At 42.8% G+C, this 25,846-nt stretch overlaps 1 protein-coding gene across 1 annotated transcript in view; it reads right to left on the bottom strand.

Annotated features, from left to right (window-relative positions):
• Positions 1-355: 355 nt before the first annotated feature.
• fam72a (family with sequence similarity 72 member A) overlaps positions 356-25,846 on the bottom strand; it is a 30,146-nt gene continuing 4,655 nt past the window's right edge. Inside the window, exons 2-4 of the mRNA XM_043716320.1 lie at positions 22,807-22,884; positions 9,482-9,606; positions 356-2,338 (exon numbers count right to left, since the gene is read on the bottom strand). Of these exons, the coding sequence (XP_043572255.1) occupies positions 2,250-2,338; positions 9,482-9,606; positions 22,807-22,884 (292 nt within the window). The 3' untranslated portion in view covers positions 356-2,249. The remainder of the gene's footprint in view (positions 2,339-9,481; positions 9,607-22,806; positions 22,885-25,846) is intronic.

Genomic DNA, 25,846 nt, shown 5'->3' on the forward strand with positions numbered 1-25,846 from the left:
GTTGCCAGGGTTGGAGGGTTCGAGCTTTCAGGAGAGGCTGAATCAGATGGGCTGTTTTTCCTGGAGCATCGGAGACTGAAGAGTGATCTTAGAGGTTTATAAAATTGTGAGTGACATAGGATAAATAGACAGGGTCTTTTCCTGGGGTGGGGGAGTCTACAACTAGACTGCATAGGTTTAGGGTGAGAGGGGAAAGATATAAAAGGGACCCAAGAGGCAACCTTTTCACAAAGTGGTATGTTATGGAATGAGCTGCCAGTGGAAGTGGTCGATGCTGGTATAATTACAGCATTTAAAAGGCTTCTGGATGGATATATGAATAGGAAGGGGTTAGAGGGATATGGGCCAAGTGCTGGCAAATGGGACTAGATTGGATTGGGATATCTGGTCAGCATGGACAAGTTGGGCTGAATGGTCTGTTTCCATGCTCTCTGAAGGGACAGCGCTCCATTTGGAGCAGCCACCCTTTAGTGGTTTGCGTAACTAGCTATATTTTAACCCATAAGCCTGGCAGGGTGCACACACAGAATTTCACTATAATTTCCAGAGTGTATTCTTACTTGTCAGCAAATCTTTCTATTTGTGTAATAAACCAAATGAGGAAGCATTCTTCCAAAAAGGAATTCCAATAATGTTCACTACATTTTCAAAGAGCATCAAAAATAGCTAAATTGCATTTTTGATAAGTAACTGGAAAGAAATGAAGGTCACTGTCACTGGGCTGGTGATCTCGATGATTTGATTTGCCCAGTGTGTGCATATGGATTTTAATCATTATGCATTTGTTAAAATTATGAGGAAAAGCAATCTGTGTGAATGATATTTGGTCATTATGAGGGCTCTACTTCCTTGTTTACCTGTTAAAAAATGTCAGGTTTCAGCATACAGCCATAGAGTCACTATGGCTGTATGCTGGAAATATCAGCAACATTGTCAAGAGGAGAATTGCTTTCACAATCAGCAGTACCAAATGAAATAATCACTCCAGGCCAGAAAAAAAGCAATCCAATGAATAACAAACAGCTGCAGTGGGGCTTACCCTGGCAAAGATCAAGGAGCATCTAACCGTGTTCTATGGAGAGCAGGGGTATTGTCAGTCTCACTGCTGAAAACATTGATCCACACAATCATACCGATGAAGTCTAAGTATTATTGGTGGCTGCTGAACAGAACCTAGGAATTGCGTTAGTATGTCATGGGTCTGTTTAATTCAAGTCAGAAATTCAAACTTTGAATAGAAAACTGATTTTATTCAAGATGTTTCTTAATAAAATCAGTGTCTGTGGCCAAAAGGGTGTTGCAGTGGCCCTTCCTCTCATTGCTCAGCAATTCCTGTTTTACTGGAGTACACTGCAGTACAGGACAGTTTATGTTTGAAATTTAAGTTAAAAGCCAAAATGCAAACAGATGACATTAAAACTTCACTGTTACAGTCTGTCCACATATGCTGTGATCTGGAAAGGAGGACAGACATGGAACAGATTTATCACATATTTCATTCCTTTGCAAGAGTACCCTCATATACAAATATTTAGCCACAATTAAGCTGAGTGGCTACATCTGATATGCAAGGCCAGCAGAGTCTGAGCGTTGCATGCCCATCATTGATAAGAGGGCTTCATTCATCATAAGCTCCCCTTCAGAAATAACTCCAATTTAAACATTAAGAACAATTAAATATAGCCAGTAACATTATTCCCAGGGAAATTACTTGAAAGAAGTATGAATTCCTGCTTTGCTACCTTATAAAAACAATCTTTGCCTTCTTTAAGTGCAAATAGGTTGCCTTCCAAAAATACAGCTTTCACATCAGATGGATCATTGAGAATAAAATGTAGAGGAGAGGGAGAGATTAACCCAACCCCAATGTTACACCATACACAACCACAGTTGTCAGTTACAGCCATTGTGAAATCTGGTATGAGCTGTGCGAGGCCTGTCCAGTGTGTTCATGTTTAATTATAGGCAGAAGTCTTCAGTAGGGTCTGACACAATTGTCTCAAAAGCTGCAAAGCATCAAACAGCACTTCACCAATCCTGCCTCGTGTTCATTTAACAACTTGCAGGGTGAGAATGTTCACATCCTTCTCTGCTGTAAAGAACTTCAAACAAGCTGGCTCCAGCTCACAAACTGCAGTTAAATCATCATGCTGCAGATTCTAAAGTGTTTAGAAAATTGACATGATGACAAAGTAGGTTTATATTTAAAACAAAACAAAGCCAAAATGTAGAAGCTGTTGATTTTTTCATCATCTGATACACTCCTCTTCAGATAAGTTAAATACAGTCTCTTCATCTTCTGTATCTGGTAAGTTCCCCCACAGCAGCAGATCCACACCTGAAATCAAAAGGAGTTATACTGCTAATGTTAGTGTTGGTTTCCAAAACTACTTATGCCATTTACAAGGTGGAGAAAAAAATTCTTGAAGATCTACAACTCAACTCCTACATCAGGGTTAGTCAGAGGAGCACTGCTTTTTGTGATATTTACGAGTGATCTGACCTGACCTGGGGACTGTAGGGCACAATTTCAAAGCTTGCAGATGACTATTAGCTTGGCACTATTGTGAACCACGAGGAGGATAATGAGGGTGCTCAAAATGACATAGATGGGTTAGTGAAATCTGATGCTGAGAAAATATGAAGTGATACGTTTTGGCAAGAGGAATGAGGAGAAACAATATAAAATAAAGGAAATGACTCTAAAAAGGGTGAGGGCAGAGGAATCTTGGGTAAATGTCTACAAAACATTGAAGGTGGCAGAACAGATTGAAATTGTGATTGAAAAAGTAGAAATCTGGATTTTAGAATTAGAGGCAGTGACTCAATGGCTGTATGACAAAAGCCAGGAATTTATGGTAAACCCAAATTCAGCCTCAACCACAGTGTTCGTCCAATTCTAGATATCACATTTTCAAATGGATGAGAATGCATTAGAGAGGTTGCAGCAAATATTTAAGGGAATGGTTCTGTAAGATGAGGAACTTCAATTACATCGACAGATTGGAGAAGGGCTGGGATTGTTTTCACAGAACAGAGGGGGACTTAGTGGAGAGGGAGACTTTTCAGCCCATCGTGTCAGCACTGGTTCTCTGAATGAGTATGATGACTTTTTTGCATTCTCTTGCCTTCTCCCTGTAACCCTAAACATTATTTCTACTCCAATATCTAAAGCTATCTTGAAGGCTTTGGTTGAGTCTGCTTACACCACACTTCCAGACATGAAACACTCACTGTCGGGAAAATGTTCTTTTCCAAATAGTGTTTACATTGTTTGCAAATCATTTCAAGTCAATACCCTCTTCATTCTTGATCCTTTTACAAGTGGGGACAGTTTCTCCCTATCTACTCTGTCCACCCCTCATTATTTTGAACAGTTTAATCAAACTTGCTCCTCGCCTCTCCTCTCCAAGAGAAACAGTCCCAACTAATCTCATAAAGGCAAAATACTGGGAAGCTGAGATGCTGGAATTCTGAAGAAAACATAAAACACTGGAGACATGCAGCAGGTCTGGCTGCATCTGTGGAGAGAGAGAAACAAAGTTAACATTTGAATTGGTATGATTCTTCTTCTGTTTCTCCCTTCACAGATGCTGCCAGCCCTGATGAAGTCTCCTATGCTTTCTGCGTTCGCCCTGACTTCTCTAGTCTATCGTCAAAACTAAAGTTGCTCATCCTTGAAACCATTCACACAAACATCATCTTCACTCACTCCAATGCGTTCACATCATTCCTACAGTGTTGCACCCAGAACTGTAAACTAAAAATTTCAGATACTGCAAAGGATATAGGTCTTGTCAATGTCCCAGCAATAGTACTCAAGACTGGTGCTGCAAAACAGGCCATACCCCATCTCCAAGCTACCAGAGTATAGTACAGCTACAACACTGACAACTACCTGACAATGTGGAAAATTTCCCAGCTAAGTCCTGGGTACCAATGCAGGACAAATCCAACCTGGATAGGTACCACCCTATACGTTTCCTCATGATCAGCAAAGTGATGAAAGGGATCACTAACAGTGCAAAGGAATATCTTCCTCACTGACTCTCAGTTTGGGTTCTGTCAGAACTACTCAGTCCTGACCTCCTTTCAGTCTTAATCCAAACACAGACAAAAGAGATTAATTCCAGAGATAAGAAGAGAGTGTTCACGACCATTCTAACTTCTCAGATGCTGAAGCAGCTGTATCCACATGCAGCAAGGTCTGGACAATATCCAGGCTTGACATAATATATGACAAGTAATCTTCCCGCCACATAAATGCCAGGCAATGCCAGAAACTGAATAGGGCCAGCTTTAGCAATGAGAACAGGCCAGAGGCTGGGAAATCTGTGGCAAGTACACGTCTTCACTACGCGTCTCTATATCTGTAAGGCACGAATCAGGAATGTAATCAAATTCTCTCCACTTGCTGGATAGGTACAGCTCATAGATACATATAAAATCAGAGCTGGAGTAAGCAATTCAGCCTCTCTATCATTACTGTTAAGAATCTTGACACATCCAAGACAAAACAGCCTATTTTATTGGCATCCCATCCACCACTTCTGACATTCACTCATTTCACCATCATTGGTCACACATTTACCATCTACTAGATGCACTGCAATCCCTCACCAAGGCTTCTTTGATAGCACCTTCCAAACCTGTGACCTCTACCATCTATAAGGATATAGGCAGGAGATGAATGGGAGCACCACCAAATACAAGTCCCCTTCCAAGCCACACACTCTTCTGACCTGGAACTACATCACCATTCTAGGCCACAGCTGGAGTAATTGGTGATCTCTGCACTATATGAAGGATATGACTGAACTGGAAGGGGTGCAGAGGAGGTTCACCAGGATGTTGCCTGGGTTGGAGAATTTTAGTTATGAAGAAAGGCTGGATACACTTGGGTTGTTTTCTTTAGAGTAGAGAAGGCTGAGTGAGGACCTCATTGAAGTGTACGGACAGGGTGGATAGGAGGTAATTGCTCCTGCTAGTTAAAGGTTAATGAGGGGGCATAGATGGGCCTGTTGAGTGCTGACAACTCTTGTGACCATAACTGTATGACCATCCCTTCATTGCTGCTGCATCAAAATCCTGGAACACCCAAGGGGTGCAATACTTTAAGAAAGCAGCTCATCATCTCTTTCTCCAGATCCAGTAATATCCACAGTCCTTGAATGAATAAAAGTGGTCAGGCTCTGTAATGCACTGAATGTGTGGTGGAGGTATATTTAAGCAAAGTTTTCAAAGGAGAGTTGGATTGGAACTGAAAACAAATTCTAGAATTGCAGGTAAGTGGTTGGGAAGTGCAACAAATTCAATTTCTCTTGCAGAGAGCCAGTGTTGAAACAACAGGTCAAAAAGCCTCCTTCCATAATATAACCATTCTAAGAATACTGCATATGATTGTCACAGCATGCTGCCCATTGTACTTACCCATCCCACTACTGATTCACCACCCTTCAAAATCCTACCTTAAGATACCTCATTGGTCTAAAATCTTAAACCCTAATCCAAGTTCTGCCAGTTTACCTGTGTATTATCCAGTTCCAAAAATGCTTGTCCATTCCCTCATGCTGAATCATTTATGACAAGGACTTCAGCTATTGTATCCAAACTGCATAAAGCTCTCTCCTATTTTGTTATGCCATTAATTTAAAATCTTATTTAAGCATAAACAAAGGCCCTCTTTTAAAAAAAATTCATTTCAATTACCGGGAATTCATTTTTTAAAATTAAAACTTTTGGGATCAAGAACGAACTGCACTTTCGAGCTGAAATCCTGCAAAATCGGATGTTTTTTTAAAAAAAGATTCTGAAGGTGCTCTATTAAAATAAAACTGAGTTCACCTCTGAGACATTGCCCAAAGATCTTTAAATCCACATGGAATTCACCCACATTCAAAGAAAAACACTGCTAAAGCTTCTATGAGATTCAGGCCATTTCCTTTAGCTCCAGCCAAGCCTAGCATTCCCTTCAGTTCTGCCCAAACATGTGCATACCTTCTTTTTTGAAATAGTAGGTCCAGACCTTCATTTTAACAGATAAAAACTCTTGGTTTCTCCCACTGACTACCATCTACAACTTTGACTGATCTTGTAATTCAAGATCTTAGAGTCATAGAGATGTACAGCATGGAAACAGACTCTTCGGTCCAACCCGTCCATGCCAACCAGATATCCCATCCCAATCTAGTCCCACCTGCCAGCACACGGCCCATATCCCTCCAAATCCTTCCTATTCATATACCCATCCAAATGCCTCTTAAATGTTACAATTGTACCAGCCTCCACCACTTCCTCTGGCAGCTCATTCCATTTTCACCCTCTGCATGAAAACGTTGCCCCTTAGGTCTCTTTTATATCTTTCCCCTCTCACCCTAAACCTATGCCCTCTAGTTCTGGACTCCCCGACCCCAGGGTAAAGACTTTGTCTATCTATCCTATCCATGCCCTCAATTTTGTAAACCTCTATAAGGTCACCCCTCAGCCTCTGATGCTCAACTGGTACAATTGCAACATTTAAGAGGTATTTGGATGGGTATATGAACAGGAAGGGTTTGGAGGGATATGGGACAGGTGCTGGCAGGTGGGACTAGATTGGGTTGGGATATCTGATCGGCATGGACGGGTTGGACCGAAGGGTCTGTTTCTGTGTTGTACATCTCTATGATTCTATAATTTGTATCTTTCTTGGAATGGACTATAAAATTGTCAAAGTCGTCAAAAATAGCCTGATTCTGTCCACAGTGGATATCCTCACATGTAGTTTCCAGCAAGGGGGGTTGTGACATAGTTACTGTAATCCGTAACCCCACAATAATGTTCTGGGCACACGGCTTCAAATCTCATTATGGCAGTAAATTTCCTTGCAATAGATGGAAAGGTAAGTTGCAAGAGGGATACAAACAGTTTACAGAGAGATATTGATAGGGTAAGTAGGTTGGCAAAAGATTTGGCAAATGTAGTATAATGAGGGAAAATGTGAACTTATAAATTTTGGAAGAAAGAACAGTATTATGTAAATGAAGAAAAATTGCAGAAAGCTGCAACACAAGGGGACTTGAGTAATTGTGCATGAAACAAACCTAGCACACAGGGGCAGCAGGTAATCAGGAAGGGTAATGAAACGATGGCCTTGATTTCAAGGGTTTTGGAGTGTAATAGTGGAGAAGTCTTTCTGCAACTGTACAAGGTGCTGGTGAGACTACATCTGCAGTACTGAGAGCAGTTTTGGTGCCTTTATTTAAGAAAAAAATATTATTTTATTGGAGGCAGTTCAGAAAGTTCTGTAGAGTGGCCCCTGGTAAGGAGGGATTGACTCATGAGCAAAGGGGAAACAGGTTGGGACTCGTTGGAATTTGGGAGAATGAGAGGTAATCACTGAAACACTTCGGATTCTTAAGGGACTTGACATGATAAATGCTGAAATGTTACAGAGGTCATGGTCTCAGACTGAAAGAACACCAATTTAAGACCAAGAGGGAAAGGAATTTCTTCACTCAGGGTTATAAGTCTTTGGAACTCCTTGCCACAAAACGTTGTGGGGGCAGTGTCCATGTGAATATTTAAGACTGAGATAGAAAAGTCAGGAAATCAAGAGTCATGAGGAAAGAGCAGGCAAGCGTCTCTGAGGAGTATTGGATCAGCCATGATCCTATTGAATGGCAGAGCAGACTGGAGGGGCTAAATGTCAAGAGTGTGGCGCTGGAAAAGCACAGCAGGTCAGGCAGCATCCAAGAAGCAGGTAAATTGATGTTTCAGGCAAATGCCCTTCATCCAAATGAGGCTGGGAGCCTCGGAGGTGGGGCTGGGGGAAAGGTAGCTGAGAGTGCAATGACAGATGGAGGTGGGGGTAAAGGTGATAGGTCGGAGAGGAGGGTGGAGTGGATAGGTGGGAAGGAAGATGGACAGATGGGACAGATCATGTGGATGGTGCTGAGCTGGAAGGTTGGAACTGGGGTACGGTGAGGGGCAGGGAAAATGAGGAAACTGGTGAAATCCACATTGATGCACTGGGTTGGAGGGTCCCGTTCTTCATCTAGGCGTCGGGTGGTTAAGGAGCAGCGATGTAGAGTCCCAGGACCTGCGTGTCCTTGGCAGAGTGGGAGGAATAGTTGAAGTAATTGGCCTCAGGGCGGTGGGGACGGTTGATTGGTGCGGGTGTCCCAGAGATGTTCTCTGAAGCGCTCTGCAAGAAGGCGTCCTGTCTCCGCAATGTAGAGGAGACCGCATCGGGAGCAACGAATACAGTAAATGACATGTGTGGAAGTGCAGGTGAAACTTTGGTGGATGCGAAAGGCTCTATCCCTGGTGGTGGGGTGCGTTTGGAGGTCACAGAAATGTCGGCAGATGATGCAATGTATACAGAGGTTGGTGGGGAGGAAGGTAAGGACCAGGTGGCTTCTGCCCTGGTTGCGGTTGGAGGGTGGGATTTGAGGGCAGAGGTATGGGAAGTGGATGAGATGCACTGTAGGGCATCATCAACCACGTGAGGGGGGAAATTGTGGTCTTTATAGATGGTGTGTTCTGTGGTGGAACTGGTCCTCCCGGGAGCAGATGCAGAGGAATTGGGAATAAGGGATAGCATTTTTACAGGAGGCAGGGTGGGAGGTGTAATCCAGGTAACTGTGGGAGTCAGTGGGTTTGTAGAAAATGTCAGTGTTGAGTCGGTCACCATTGATGGAGATGGAGAGGTCCAGGAAGGGGAGAGAGGTGTCAAAGATGGTCCAGGTGAAATTAAGAAGGGGCTAAATGGCTTCCTGCGGCTCCTATTTCTTTTGGCCTTATCAAAAAAATGATCTGGAATCAAAAGCTAACCTAATGGCAACCACATTGATTGCTGTAGAAACCCATCTCACCCTTAACATCTTTCAAGGAAGGATACCTGCCATTCTTACATGGTCTGACTTGTGACTCCAGACCCATTGCAACACAGTTGACTGTTAACTACCCTCTGGTCAATTATAAAAAGGGGAATGTTTCCAAGTCAGCAACACCCATCCCGATGAACGAATTTTAAAAAAAACTACTGACATATATCAACCCAGACTGGGTCAGTCAAATATTCGACCTGGGGCCTGAAAGGACCTAACAAGCCACTTAGTTGTATAAAATTGTTGTGAAGTCTAACTAAGGAATGAAACCAGACCACCTCATATTGAACTAAACACTGGAATTATGTGATATGGCCCTATCACCATCTAAATAGGAAAGAATTCAAATCGATCTAATCTACACAAAATTTGGACACTGTGGTTTCATTTCATCTCAGAGTGCAGCAGTTCATAAATACAGCTCTCCACTATCTTCTCCGGCAATTACGAATGGGGAATAAATGCTGGGCCACACATCCCATGAACAAATTAAACAAAAACCCCCAATATGAAACAGGCCATCAGCTCCCTACATTTATATAACACTAATTGTCTGGACAATGGAGGTACTACACTGCAGTTTTTCATACTCAGCCTCATAAAATGCTTACCAGAGGAATCCAATCTATTGACAGCATAGATCACCTGGCTGTGAAACATCCAGAAATGGCCATTGTTACAGGAAAGCAAACATGGCTTGCATGGAACAACCACATGGTAGCCAACAGCATTACCACTGCAAATGAGAGAAAAGGCGATGATTGTAAAAGAAATGCTTTAACAGCTGCCGCTGCACAGAATTCTCCTGAAACCACAAATTGCCAAACTCCCTTACACAAAACAGTCATGAACTTCTCGTGAAAGAAAATTGTAATCTAACACAGATTTACTAGATGGGTAGAGTACAATTTCACGAGTATACTTAAGCTATTGTTCATTGCATAAACTTATGCAATACTAAGCCACACAGATCAGAAGGCTTCAGTCATAAAGGGTATGTCAATTCAGCTAAAGTTCCAGTTCCACATCAATTTATTTCTGCTAGCTTATTCTCAGAACAAGATCAGGATATGTTGTGCTGAGTCCCATAGATGAACAATCTTCTAGCATTCACAAATGAAAAATGAGTGGAATGCTACAATAACTAGTAGGCCTGGAAGTGAACTACCAAACCACCAGCACAATCAGCATTTTAGCAGAAAAAGGGATTAAAAATGCATAGCAGACTGAAAGATTGCTTTAAAAGAAGGATTTATAGCTGGAGAAAGAAGTTTAAAGATGTAAGGGATCATGTAGTGATTGTAATGAGGTTAGACAGGTGGACCTCAAAACAAGAATTCCCTGATTGGTGCTGTTAACCTAGCCCAATCAGGGAGCCCTGGCTGATTGGTATAAACAGGAGTTCTGCCATGATGCCAAGAGGTCTGAGTAGTCTGGCGTCATTTCCGAGATGTCTTTGATGTAGGGGAGAGTGCCTAGGGTTTCTGGATGTGTTTTGTCTGCTTGTTTGGGTTTGTTGCTGAGAAATCAGCACTGTTTTCATTGGGTAGCCATTCTTTTTGGATGCACGGTATAGGTGATTTTCGAGCCATAATGAGATGCTGAGACACCGTTTGGTTTGTAGGATTAACAATGTAACCAGGCAAAAGCACCTACTAGCTGAAGCCCAAATGAACTTAGACTTTGTCATTAGAAAATGCAGCAAGTGGAGCATATGAGTTGTAGGTTTTGCCGGTGGAAGTGGATAGCCTCACCAGGCCGACTGAGCTTAGAGGACATCACTGGAGTGATGCATAGCCACACTCGGGACATATCTTGAACAAAGGGCCTCTAGGTCAGCCCACACCAAAACACAACTAAGGCTCAGACCAGCGGTTAATATTTTCTTCAGGATTCAGGCCAGCAAGCCATTGTCATTGCTGCCAGTACACCAACTCGAGACAACAAAAGAGGCCCCCAGGCCTGAACTGAGTAAGACAACTCATAGGCCGGCACCCAGGAGAATGTACATCCCAGAAAGTGCACCTACATCTGGCTTGGAACGGTGAATTACTTAGCAACATCCAGATCAGAACCAAACAAAATAAATGTCTGATTAAATGGCCACCTAGTTCTAATCGAGGTTGATACCAGGATGGCTATATCAGAATCAGTGAGTACGGAAGAAGTCTCAGCTAGACTGAGAACCTATAGCAGGGAACCTTTACAGATTAAGAGTACAATTTTGGTTCCACTCTCGCATGAGAAGCAGCTGGTTCAGTTACCACTGACTGTAGTAAATGCCTTGGGTCAAAGCTTGATGGGTGAAATTGGTTGAGAAAGATTCACCTTAATTGGCTCAACATTTTTCGATTAGAAAATGGTTGCCTGAGTGAAGTCCTAATTAAATACCCGGAGGTTTTCTGGAAGTTCTAGGGACTATGAAAGGATCCAAGACCAGCTTGCGTGTTGACCGGGAAGCAATGCCATGATTCTGCAAGGCCCCACCCCGTGCCATCTGCCTCACAGGGAAAAGTCGGGGCAGGAATCCAGACGCTGGAAAGCAAAGGAATCATCAAACCAGTCCAGTTTGCAGCATGGACACCACCGGTCATACTGATTGTGGAGCCGAACAAGTCGATTCACCTTTTATGGGGACCTTAAACAAACAGTAAAACGCTTCCCACAACTGAATAAATGCCTCGTCCCTCGCATAAAGGACTTGTATGCAAAAGTGGCAGGGGAGCTGTCTTCACGAAGCTGGACATGAGCCATGTGTACCTGTACTTGCAATTAGATGAGGATTCCCAAAGATTGCTACAATTAATAACCATAAAGCTTTACATCAATATACGAGACCACCATTTGAGGTATCGTCAGTGTGTGTGACATTTTTCAGCAATTGATAGAGAACATTTTATAAAGTCCACCCCAGGCTGCAGTTTATCTGGATGACTGGCTAATAACAGGGAAGACCAATAAAAAGCAATTAGAGAATTTGGATATAGTCCTTAGACATTTCTCCAAGGCAGGCATTTGCCTTAAAAAGGAAAAAATGCACGTTCCAGGCACCCCAAGTGGCCGACCTGGGTTACAGCGTTATCAAGACTGGGTTACACCCTTTGGAAGATAAAATGAGTGTCCAGGTCTTTCCTTGGATTGGCAAATTATTACAGAAAGTTCATATGTAACCTGCTGTCCATCTTGGCACCAATATGACTGCTTTTGAAAAAGGGTCAGCCTTGGAAATGGTCTTGTAGCCAAGACATAGCCTTTAGGGAAGTGAAGCAGCAATCATCATCTAAGATGTTGGCACACTGAGATCCCAGGCAAGGTCTGGTGCTGACATGCAATGTCTCCCTGTATGGTAGTGGGGTAGTTTTGGCTCAGAGATGGCCCAATGGAGAGGAACACCTAATAGCATATACTTCACAGCGCAAATATAAACAGGTAGAGAAGGAAGGTTTGGTATGAGAAAGTTTCACTAATACCTTTCTGGACATAAATTTGTGATAGTAATAGACCAAATCCTCTGCTAAGGCTGTTCAATGAGGACAAGACTGTGCCAGTTTGACCCGTAGCTTCAGGTCAAATTCAGCTGTGGGATCTTATTCTAAATGCATACAATAACAAGTTGGAACATTGTCTGGGAGGCCAAGAAGCAAATGCTTTGAGCCACCTCCTGTTGACACATACACCGCCAATGGTTTTAAACTTTCTGGACACCTTTCAGCTACCGCTGACAGTATCAGACCATGGAAACAGGAAGATCTGGTCCTGGCAAAACTAACACAGCTGGTGTTTATGGAGGAAACAAAAGAACCATCACAACCAGAATTAAAACTTTTCTGGACTCAGTGAGACCAGGTCACAGTACAGGACAGCGTGTTACTATGGGGAATAAGAATGAACTGTACCAGGAAAGCCAATGACAGACACAAGACTCCTCTAAATGAGAGAGACTAGTTATGTCAGGAGATGAAGTTGGGTGCCGAAACCACAGAAATGGCCCTGCATGGGTGACAGGCATGGCAACTAGAGGTCAGGTGCCATGACACACAACATTTGGGTAGACGAGGTGGTCCTGAACAATACATGAATCATATCAAAGCTGCAAACTCGCAAACATGGCAGAACAGCCGGAAAGGCTGTTGGAACCCATGGGTTCTCCCACCCTATCTGACCGAAAATACCAGTCTAGAATGGACACAGCAGATGTGCAGTCTTGATGCATTTAGCACCTCAAGAAAAAAACGACTTTCTTCTGAGACACCCTGAGTGCAGGAGTCAGGCTACGGTCCAACATACACTGTTCAGATCCGAGATGGAGTCAGAGCAACCGGGCCCAGTGCAAAAATGCCCCAGGAATGGCTACAAGAACAAAGAAAAAAGTACAGCAACAGTACAGTCGGCCCTCCAAGCCTGCGCTGATCCAAACCCTCTGTCTAAACCTACTTAAACTAAGTAGTGCGGGGGAAAAACTGGAAATTTAAGAAGGAAGTTAAAGAGAAAGTGAGAATAAGAGAAGTTAAGAAAGACAACAGAATCAACGGAGCAGAAAACTCAAGAAGGGATCATACAGTATGGTCAAGTAAAATAAGGATTGATAGGAAGGGTGAAGGGAGTAACAAATTAAAAATATTATATATGAATGCACAAACCATAAGAAGTGAAATGGATGAGCTTGAGGCACAGTTGGAAATTGGGAGGAGGTACGATATTGTGGGGATAACTGAGACATGGCTTCCAGTGGACAGTGCCTAGGAAACGGCTATTCAAGGCTATACGTACTATCGAAAGGACAGACTGACAGGCAGAGAGGGTGGGGTGGCCCTGTTGGTGAGGAATGATATTCAGTCCCTTGCGAGAGGGGTCATAGAATCAGGAGGTGTAGAGTCTGTCTGGATAGAGCTGAGAAATTCCAAGGGTAGAAAGACCCTGATGGGAGTGGTCTACAGGCCCCCAAACAGTAGTTTGGATGTTGGGTGAAAGTTGAATAAGGGGTTGTCCTGTCATGAAGATATTACTACAGTTGTTATGAGGGATTGCAACATGCAGGTAGACTGGGAGAATCAGGATGGTACTGACCCCAAGAAAGGGAGTTTTGTGGAGTGCCTCCGAGATGGATTCTTAGAGCAGCTTGAGCTGGAGCCTACCAGGCAGAAGGCAATTCTGGATCTGGTGTTGTGCAACGTACCGGATTTGATCAGGGACCTTGAAGTAAAAGAGCCATTAGGAGGTAGTGACCATAATATGATCAGTTTTAATCTGCAGTTTGAGGGAGGAGGGAGAGTTGGAAGTGTCAGTATTGTAGTTGAACAAAGGGAACTATGGAGCTATGAGGGGGGAGTTTATCTGGATTTGATTTTATTTTATTTTATTTTATTTTATTGAGTTCAATGGTTCAATACCCTAGCAGGAATGCCAGTGGAACAACAATGGCAGGTATTTCTGGGTATAATGCAGAAGGTGCAGGATCAGTTCATTCCAAAGATGAAGAAAGATTCTAAGGGGAGGCAAGGGCAGCCGTGGCTGACGAGGGAAGTTAAGGATTGTATAAAGATAAAAGAGAAGAAGTATAACATAGCAAAGATGAGCTGAAAGCTGGGAAATCTTTAAAAAGCAACAGAGGATAACTAAAAAGGCAATACGCGGAAAGAAAATGAGGTACGAAGGCAAACTGGCCAAAAATATAAAGGAGGATAGTAAAAGCTTTTTTAGAGATGTGAAAAGAAAAAAAAAGGTAAAGCTAAAAATGGGCCCTTGAAGACAGGAACGGGTGAATTTATGATGGGGAATAAGGAAATGGCAGAAGAGTTGAATAGGTACTTTGGATCTGTCTTCACTGGGGAAGACACGAGCAATCTCCCAGATGTAATAGTGACTGAAGGACCAAGGGTAATGGATGAACTGAAGAGAGTTTATATTAGGCAGGAAATGGTGTTGGAGAGACTGTTAGGTTTGAAGACTGATAAATCCCTGGGACCTGATGGTCTGCATCCCAGAGTACTGAAGGAGGTGGCTGTAGAAATCGTGGATGCATTGGTAATAATTTTCCAATGTTCTTATAGATTCAGGATCAGTTCCTGCAGATTGGAGGGTGGCTAATATTGTCCCACTTTTCAAGAAAGGAGGGAGAGAGAAAACAGGGAATTATAGACCAGTTACCCTGACATCAATGGTGGGAAAGATGCTGGAGTTAATTATAAAAGATGAAATTACAACTCATTTGGATACCAGTAACAGGATAGGTCAGAGTCAGCATGGATTTACGAACGGGAAATCATGCTCGACTCATCTTATGGAATTTTTTGAGGATGTAAGTATGAAGATGGACAAGGGAAAGCCAGTGGATGTAGTGTACCTGGACTTTCAGAAAGCCTTTGAAAAAGTCCCACATAGGAGATTAGTGAGCAAAATTAGGGCACGTGGTATTGGGGGTAAATCATTGACTTGGATTGAAAATTGGCTGACTGACAGGAAGCAAAGAGTAGTGATAAACGGGTCCCTTTCGGAATGGCAGGCGGTGACCAGTGAGGTACCACAAGGCTCAGTGCTGGGTCTGCAGCTGTTTACAATATACATTAATGATATAGATGAAAGTATTAAAAGTAATATTAGCAAATTTGCTGATGACACAAAGCTGGGTGGCAGGGTGAATGTGAGGAGGATGTTATGAGAACACAGGGTGACTCAGACAGGCTAGGTGATGTTTCTTGGGTGCTGCCTGACCTCTTGGATGCTCCTTACAAATTCTGGCCTATCTAGGCCTCTAACATTAAGTGAATCCCAGTCAATGATGGGAAAATTAAAATCGTCACCAGCCTGTTGCTCCTACATCTTTCCATGATCTGTTTACATATTTGTACCTCTATCTCTCGCTCGCTGTTGGGAGGCCTATAGTACATCCCAACATTATTACCACACCCTTCCTATTTCTGATCTCTGCCCATATTGCCTCAATTCTTAAATCCTCCACAGACGTACGACCCAAACTTAAAAGGGGAGGGATGTAGTGATAGCAATAAGGTTAACCGGTGGACCTTATAGAATATGAATTTCCTGATTGGAGCAGGTTAACAGTCCCAATCAGGAAGCCCTGGCTAACAGATATAAACACATGTTAGCATTGCCCTTTGATGTGAAGGGCAGTGCTTGTCACTGGCCACTCGGGTGTTTTCCTATCTTCCTGGTGGTGGAAATCGAATAAAGATTTGTGCACTTGGTGTCTTTCACTGTGTCTCACACCTGCACACACACACACCATGGGTGCTGGGGAAAAATAAGCACTACCACAGTTAGGCAGTAGTGTCGGGATTAATTTAAAAAAAAGAAAAAAAAACACATAAAATAAGCACTTAAGCAGTTAGGCAGTAGTGTGGGGGGTTTAAGAAAAAAAAGAAAAAAAAACAAAAATATGTGTTAGCATTGCCTTTTGATGTGAAGGGCACTGCTTGTCACTGGCCACTCGGGTGTTTCCTTTCTTCCTGGTGGTGGAAATCGAATAAAGATTCGTACACCTTGTGTCTCTCACTGTGTCTCACACCTGCACACACACAACACGGGGGCGGGGGAATAAATAAGCACTACCGCAGTTAGGCGGGAGTGTAGGGGTAAAAAAAATAAAAACAGGAGTGTCAGATATCTTGCTAATTCTAAGATTTGGCTCTGAGGGAGCTGGACCAAACTTCAAGGACTCTCCTCTTGAAAAAAAAGCACGTGTTAGCATTGCCACTTGATGTGAAGGGCACTGCTCGTCACTGGCCACTCGGGTGTTTCCTTTCTTCCTGGTGCTGGAAATCGAATAAAAATTTGTACACCTTGTAAAAGAAAAAAAACAGGAGTGTGGGGATTTAAGGTTAAAAAAGAAAGAAAAAGAAAAAAAAAACAGGACGGAGCATTGCGCTCTGAGGAGGGCATTGCTTGTCACTGGCCACTCAGGTGTTTCCTTTCTTCCTGGTGGTGGAAATTTGAATAAAGATTTGTGCACCTTGTGTCTCTCACTGTATCTCACAGCTGCACACACACAACATCGATGCTGGGGGGAGAAAAAAGCACTACCACAGTTAGGCAGGAGTGTGGGGGTTTAAAAAAAACAAACACAAAAAGAAAAAAAGGAGAAAAAAAAGAAATAAACACGTGTTAGCATTGCCCTTTGATGTGAAGGGCACTGCTTGTCACTGGCCACTTGGGTGTTTCCTTTCTTCCTGGTGGTGGAGACTGAATAAAGATTCGTGCACTGTGTGTCTCTCACTGTGTCTCACACCTGCACACACACACACAACATGGGGGCTGGGGGAAAAATAAGCACTACCGCAGTTAGGCGGTAGTGTGGGGATTTAAAAAAAATAGGAGTGTTAGAGGTTCTGTTTGCTCTGACAGCTGGCTCTGAAAAAAAAAACACGTGTTGGAGAGGTGGGCGTCGCAGGGAGTGGAGTGCATTATTTCTCCCTCCAACTCTATTTTGATTTAATCTCTGCCCTCCCCTTTGAGGTGAAGGGCACTGCTTGTCACTGGTCACTCGGGTGTTTCCTATCTTCCTGGTGCTGGAAACCGAATAAAGATTCGTGCACCCTGTGTCTCACACCTGCACACACAACATGGGTGCTAAAAAGAAAAAAAACAAAAGAAAATAAACACATGTGTAGAGATGGCTCTGAGGGAGTTGGATCAGTGTGAAGGACTCTCCATGTGTAAATGAAGAGTGACTTGGTGACGGGATACCAGCCTCCCTGGAGTTATATCAATACCATTACCAGGCAACAGATCCCACCTTACCCTAACAACATCAAAAACTGATCCAACTTGATCCCAATTCAATCTCCGATGCCTTAAAAATACACTTTTTTTAAAAAGTAAACATGTGTAAGAAGTCCTGCTCACTCAGAACTGGCACTGAGGAAGCCAGACCAGTGTCAATCTATGCACATGTAAATAAAAAGAGTGACTTGGTGATAGCATACCTGCCTCTGTGGAGTTACTTCAGTTCAGAAAGAACACTCAGTCAGGGCCAGGTTGGTAAAGACTCTGCCACCACTGTGTGGGAATGAGGGAAAGGATTGGGTTTGAGGAGAGAGATGAAAAAATAGAAGGAGCAAAGTGAGAAAGCATAAACTCTTTCACTCAGGGAACTGAAAGATCCAGGATTGGAGAAGAATATAGCAAGGCCATTGGGAAACTCAATTAGGAGGATTTTAAATTCAATTCATTACACAAAGAAGCTCATGTAAGTTGATGAGAATAGGGGCAAAGAGCTTTGGGCGGCTGTGCTCTGCACAAGTTAGACTGATTAACTATAGAGAACATTAGAAAAATATAATCTAGAAGGGATGAATATTAATGGTTTCAATGATTGTGGAGCTGAGATGTGTAGAAATAGAAATAAAAATAACACTCTCGGTTGTAAATGAGATGTTGGGTCAAAATGAAATCCATCATCGGACTTATTGGAATTGGCTTTGCACAAACTGGTCATATTTGATTACCCATCTCTGCACTTCTATGTACCAGACATTTAAAAACTATATTAATCAAATGTTTTCTTTCCTTCCATTGTCAAAATTAAGGGAATTAAAGGCATTTAGATCATGAGCTTTTTGCTCACTTTCATTTCTCAAACATTTGATGATAAAGCTCTATTAATGGTAAACATATGAAGTTGGTTATTAATATGACTGCAATGTTTTTATTTTAAAATACATAGATTATTTATGGAAGCTGTAAAGTAGGACATTTAACAATGAGAAAGCATCATTTGAAAAAGGTACCTGTGGAACCAAGAGCTGAAGTCAGCTGGATAGAAACATACTACAGACTTGAAATGATTCGGAAAGAAGGTGAGAGAGCTCCAGACTGAACAAGCAAACAAAACAAAAACTGAATTTAAAGTGAATAAGAAATTGTTAGAAATATGCAGCTTGTCTGGCAACATGTGGACTGACAAACAGAGTGAACTGTTCAGGTCAGTGACCTGCAGTGATTTTGATGAAAGGTCATGGACTTGAAATATTAATATTGCTTCTCGCAGCACAGATGCTGCCAAGCCTACTGAGCATTTCCAACATGTTCTTTTTTCAGATTTCCAGCATCCTCAGCGTGTTGCTTTCAAACAATATGAGTAGTTATGGTTGTAGCCTAGCAACTGATGTGACATGATTCCTCAGGTGGGACACTCAAAACTAAACACAAGATTCTAATTGCCATCTGGTCAAAGATTTGTAATACTAAACTTCTTTGTTGTTGTATTCTACATTCCTATTTTCAAAACTGCATTTTATTTGGAATCACAAGCACTCTTACTCAGGTAGCCTGCTCCTAGTAAGGTTACAGAGAGAATAAGTGAATGATTGGCCATGATGGCTTATCCCAGGCTACTCCGGGAAGTGAGAAAGGAGGTTGCTAAGCCGCTGGCGAGGATATTTACATCCTCACTCTCCACGGGAGTCGTACCGGAGGATTGGAAGGAGGCGAATGTTGTTCCTCTTTTCAAGAAGGGTAATAGGGAAATCCCTGGCAATTACAGACCAGTCAGTCTTACTGGCGGCACGGTGGCACAGTGGTTAGCACTGCTGCCTCGCAGCGCCAGAGACCCGGGTTCAATTCCCGCCTCAGGCGACTGACTGTGTGGAGTTTGCACGTTCTCCCCGTGTCTGCGTGGGTTTCCTCCGGGTGCTCCGGTTTCCTCCCACAGTCCAAAGATGTGCAGGTTAGGTGAATTGGCCATGCTAAATTGCCCGTAGTGTTAGGTAAGGGGTAAATGTAGGGGTATGGGTGGGTTTCGCTTCGGCGGGTCGGTGTGGACTTGTTGGGCCGAAGGGCCTGTTTCCACACTGTAATCTAATCTAATCTAATCTAATCTAATCTAATCTTACGTCTGTGGTCAGCAAAGTTTTGGAAACAATTCTGAGGGATGGGATTTATGATTATTTGGCAAAGCATTGTGTGATTAAAGGCAGTCAGCATGGCTTTGTGAGGCTCAGGTCATGTCTCACAAATCTTATTGAGTTCTTTGAGTAGGTGTCAAGACAGATCGACAACAGTCGAGCAGCGGATGTGGTGCATATAGATTTCAGCAAGGCATTTGATAAGGTTCCCCATTGTAGGCTCATTCATAAAGTCAGGAAGTATGGGATAGAGGGAGATTTGGACATCTGACAGAAAGCAGAGAGTGGTTGTAGATGGAAAGTATTCTGCCTGGAGGACAGTGGTGAGTGGGGTCCCGCAGGACTCTGTTCTTGGGCCTTTGCTCTTTGTAGTTTTTATAAATGACTTGGATGAGAAGGTTAAGGGGGTGGGTTAGTAAATTTGCAGATGACACAAAGGTTGGACGTGTCGTCGATAGTGTAGAGGGCTACTGCAGGCTGCAGTGCGACATAGACAGAATGTAGAGCTGGGCTGAGAAATTCCCTCAGAATTGTTTCCAAAACTTTGCTGACCACAGACGTAAGACTGACTGGTCTGTAATTGCCAGCAATTTCCCTATTACCCTTCTTGAAAAGAGGAATAACATTCGCCTCCTTCCAATCCTCCGGTATGACTCACGTGGAGAGTGAGGAGGCAAATATCCTCGCCAGTGGCTTAGCAGATGGAGTTCAACCTGGGTAAATGCGAAGTGATACATTTTGGAAGGTCAAAATCAAATGCTGAATATAGGATGAAAGACAGGATTCTTGGCAGTGTGGAGGAACTTGGGTGTGCGAGTACATAGATCCCTCAAAGTTGCCACCCAAATGGATAGGGTTGTTAAGGAAGCAAATGGTGTTTTGGCTTTCATCAACAGGGGGATAAAGTTTAAGAGCCATGAGGTTTTGCTGCAGCTCTACAGGTCCCTGGTGAGGCCACACTTGGAATATTGTGTCCAGTTCTGGTCGCCCTACTATAGGAAAGATACAGAGGCTTTGGAGAGGGTGCAAAGAAGGTTTACCAGGATGCTGCCTGAACTGGAGGGCTTGCCTTATGAAGAAAGGTTGAATAAGCTCGGACTTTTCTCTATGGAGAGAAGGAGGGAGAGAAGGAGGAGACCAGATCCAGGTGTACAAAATAATGAGGGGAATAGATAGAGTCAATAGCCAGAGACTTTTCCCCAGGGCAGGATTGACTGGTACGAGAAGTCATAGTTTGAAGATATTAGGAGGAAGGTATAAAGGAGATGTCAGAGGTAGGTTCTTTACACAGAGAGTTATGAATGTACAGAATGAGCTACCAGTGGTGGTGGTGAAGCAGAATCATTAGGGACATTTAAGCGACTGTTGGACGTGCACATGGATAGCAGTGAGTTGAGGGATACGTAGGTTGTTACTATATTATAAGCATGCAGGCACAGCAGGCAGTGAAGCAAGCTAATGGCAGGCTGGCCTTCATAACAAGAGGAATTGAGTATAGAAGCAAAGAGGTCCTTCTGCAGCTGTACAGGGCCCTGGTGAGACTGCACCTGGAATATTGTGGTCTCCAAATTTGAGGAAGGATATTCTGGCTATTGAGGGAGTGCAGCGTTGGTTCACGAGGTCAATTCCCGGAATGGTGGGACTATCTTACGCTGAAAGATTGGAGTGACTGGGCTTGTATACACTTGAGTTTAGAAAGCTGAGAGGGGATCTGATTGAGACGTATGAGGTTATTAAAGGATTGGACACTCTGGAGGCAGGAAGCAGGTTTCCGCTGATGGGCAAGTCCAGAACGCTGTTTAAAAATAAGGGGTAGGCCACTTAGAACAGAGTTGAGGAGAAACCTCTTCACCCAGAGAGTGGTGGGTGTATGGAATGCTCTCCCCCAGAAGGCTGTGGAGGCCAAGTCTCTGGATACTTTCAAGAAAGAGTTGGATAGAGCTCTTCGGGATAGTGGGATCAAGGGTTATGGGGATAAGACAGGAACAGGATACTGATTGTGGATGATCAACCATGATCATAATGAATGGTAGTGCTGGCTCGAAGGGCAGAATGGCCTACTCCTGCACTCCTGGTCTATATTTTACATTAGGATTAAATCTCGGCACAACATCGTGGGCCAAAGGGCCTGTTCTATGCTGTACTTTTCTATGTTCTATGGTAAGCACACCATTTGAAATTCTACAGATTCTTTAGTGCTCGCCTAAGCAGCAGACAAGAATTTGTTGAATATCTTTTTTGAAAAATGGCAATTCCACCAGGGTACGCTCCCTCACTGCACTGCAACAGATCAAAACAATATGATCAAATCTATGGTGAGATTTGAATGCTCAATATTTTGACAGAGTGCAAAATGACACCTAAAAGACATTAAAGAAAATGGATCATGTTAGGGAATATGGATTGTTTTTTGCTGGATTAACATGAGTAGATAAGGAATGTAGACAAATGGACGAATAAATCAGCCATGATCTAACTAAATGGTGCAACACGTTTCAGGGGTTAAATGGTTTTTGTTTGCCTCTGTAGTGGAATTCTATCTCAGCAGCAGGATCTGCTAGCTAACTCATTCTGGAACTCAAGGATACAAAATGACAAGTAGGGTCTGGAAATGCCAAGGCTAGGAGGGTAGGTATCGGCAAGGATACAGTGGATCTCGCTAAAGGCAGGAGTAGCCAGTGATGGTGACTGCCCAAATATGTCCACAAGGAAGCTCCCTCTGCACCCCTCATCACGACCCCAGGGTTCAGCAAGCAGTGTCTCCATGTAGAGGTACCCCCGCCACCCCCACCCCATGAAAGTCAGTGGAAGAGGGAAGAAACCCTAAATTGGGTATTTAAGTGATTCAAATAGGTTTCAGGTGGCAGTACATCTGCTATTTTTACCACTACTGGCAAAATGGCACAGAAGTGGGAATACACTACCAGCTGCTGCCTTCCCACTTCTCAGTCCTACAGAAGAGTTACTATTGCTGTAGGTTAGTTGTTCTTAACATGAGTCAAGCAGAATTTTGGCATTCATTCTTCTATGGCCATTCACTTACAACTTCTAATTAGAGATGAGAACACACTTACCATTTTAAACATGCAATGTCTTTTATTTTACATTTGCAGCTTTCTGTGAGGTAACAATTTCCAACAAAGTCCACAGCCCTGTAATTTAGAACAAGTCAGTGTGAAAGAATAGTTGCAACTTTCATCACTCAGCAGCATGATCCCCACAACAATAATTGGCCCAATCAAGAGGGTGATCAGCATCAATACAGAAACCAAAGCAATGCACCACTATCTGGTATTTAATTTTTCCCTTTCGGTAATCGCTGGAGGGCAATTTGGGTGCCTTTATTGTTTCTTCTTTAGAATTTAAGCCCTAACTACCTTTAACTGTCCTCCCTAAAACATGTTAGACATGTTTCATCAACCTGTTCAGACATGTTATGACGACTCTGGAGCAGGTGGGACTTGACCCCCAGGCTTTCTGGCTCAAAAGTAGCGATGCTACCACAAGAGCCCACAGGTGTCTTTACTGACTTATTGTGTAGGGTTCTTGTTTCTGACTGCCATCAGCATCCTTTTCTGTGGTTTTTAATAGTGTGACATTTGATCTGCATAGGATTGGCTTCAGCTGCATTAACTTCTTCAAATTACCCATATAAAGGTAAGTAATTTGGAGAGATGCCAGATGGCTACAATTGCGACGTGAAGCATACCTGGGTGAGGAGCAAGAAAATTGCAGATCATTTGCATTTTGGTGATAGTACAAACCTCAACATGGACGTTTTGGGTCTGCAGAGACACTGTACTTTGCTGACAGGCAAATTGTGATCAGGGCCTTCAAATCAAGACCACAATCTGATGTTATATGTTATGGAAGGGGGTGAAATGGGTTTGGATTACTTATTACTTTGGTGAGTCCCTTAGCATGCAACTCTCATACCTATTATGCTATTCCAGTCATTTGCTTTGTGTCCAGCACCACCTTTTTTTTGTAATTATCTCTTTGCCTCATTTAACCAGATTATACTACCGCACTTAGGTGGTAGTGTGGGGGTTTAAAAAAAAATACAAAAGAAAAAGAAAAAAAAAAGAAAAAAGAAGAAAAGAAAAAAAAATTTAACCAGATTATAGATCATCCCTTCACTTATTATTCAGCTGTTGTCACTTTACTCATACCATCTGAGACTCTTGATCACTTGCAGAGACTTATTTGGCTTGTCAATACTCCATCCACACCATTTGTATGATCTTTTGATCTCTCTGCCTATAAATTATGTGCCTGTATACTTCTCTCTCACTTCAGCTGATGAAGGGACAACGCTTCAAAAGCTTGTGATTTCAAATAAATCCATTGGAGTATAACCTGGTGTCATCTGACTTCTGACCTTGTCCACCCCGGTTCAACCCCAGCACCTCCACATCATTATTTGCACCTTGCCTGGAACATAGACTATGCTGTAGTTATTTTCAACCCAAGCCTGCATCGTTGTGTGCATTGAAGGCATTTCAGAATTCCTTTCAATTCCATTACCAAAGGTTTCTGTTGCACCTCAACCAGGAATTTCAGTCCCATGAGGTATTTTCCAAGTTTTTCACAATGTCCTGTCACAGCTGATGCTTCCTTCTCCACAGTTGCATACCACAGTTAATTTGCTGTCAATGCTCTCAAAATAAAATAGACCCATTTTCTTGTTCCTTTGGCTTGTACTTGGATAAGGTCTTGTTCCTAGTCCTGTGGATGATACATCTGCAGCTATTGTCATGAATAAAGCCAGACTAACAGGCTAAAACATCAATCTTCTCAAAAGTTGCAGTTCCTGACTCCAATTTCTTCAAATCTACTCATGGGCTGCATAAGATGGAATAAACTTTCCCAGTTTATTAAAGGTTGTATACAAATGAAGTTGTGAAATTCAGGAGGATCAGAAACTCTGCATGGTAATGAAATGAGCAAGGTCATGTGCATTAATATCACTCACCTGGGCATATACAATGCTCACAACTAGGCTCCATATTAACTCAAATACTTTTTTTTTAAACAAAGGGTTACCTATATTGACGTAAAACAGCACATCATCGATGCTAATCATGCTAATTATAGGATCTCCTGTCATTCTTATCTCTCAGGTTTGGAGGTGGAGAGATAGGAATAAATATCAGAATTGGTACACATAGTACAGGTCATTCTGCTATAACGTGATAGGTGTGTTCCTCTGCAACCTTGCGCTATAGAAAGTCATGCTGGAGAAGATTGCTAATAAACAAAAATTGCTATACCTGTTCAGTAGAAAGTTTGCATTATCCAAACAATGTCTAGAATTCAATGATCGCGTTATAGTCAATTTGCACTGACAAGACGCGTGTTATAGCAAAACGACTTGCAAATAGTTTCCATGCAATTGAAATATATTATAAAATCAAGGAAGACACAGAAACAAGCAAAATAGACAGACTGAGTAACTGCCCCACTGATAATAATCTGTGGTGACTTAGAGGAAAGCAGACCTGACTAAGACCAAGCAAACAGTTAGATTTAGTTCTGATTTAAGAACTTTAAATGAATCTATCTCCCTCAAAAAAAATCAGGAAGCACGATATTTTATGTGAATAGGAAATTCCACAGGAAATTGTTGATTACATGTATTCTGTTTGTTTATAGGATTCCCTTCAAAATTGGAATGATCACAATGTATCAGACAATATTTTGGTCCCAATAGAACACCCATGGGATCTCCGATATCAGGGTTCTTAGCGGGAAATTGCGGTCCTTGAAGAAGGAGGCCTATTTCCGCAATTTCCCGCCAGACGTAGTCGACGATGCCCTCCACCGCATCTCTTCCACTTCCCACTTCTCTGACCTTGAGCCCCGTCCCTCCAACCGCCACCAGGACAGAACCCCACTGGTCCTCACCTACCACCCCACCAACCTCCATGTACAACGTATCATCCGCCTTCATTTCCGCCACCTCCAAACGGACCCCACCACCAGGGATATATTTCCCTCCCCTCCCCTATCAGCGTTCCGAAAAGACCACTCTCTCTGTGACTCCCTCGTCAGGTCCACACCCCCCACCAACCCAACCTCCACTCCTGGCACCTTCCCCTGCAACCGCAAGAA

The sequence above is a fragment of the Chiloscyllium plagiosum genome, chromosome 26 (assembly GCF_004010195.1).
Source record: "Chiloscyllium plagiosum isolate BGI_BamShark_2017 chromosome 26, ASM401019v2, whole genome shotgun sequence".
NCBI classification, from domain to species: domain Eukaryota; kingdom Metazoa; phylum Chordata; class Chondrichthyes; order Orectolobiformes; family Hemiscylliidae; genus Chiloscyllium; species Chiloscyllium plagiosum.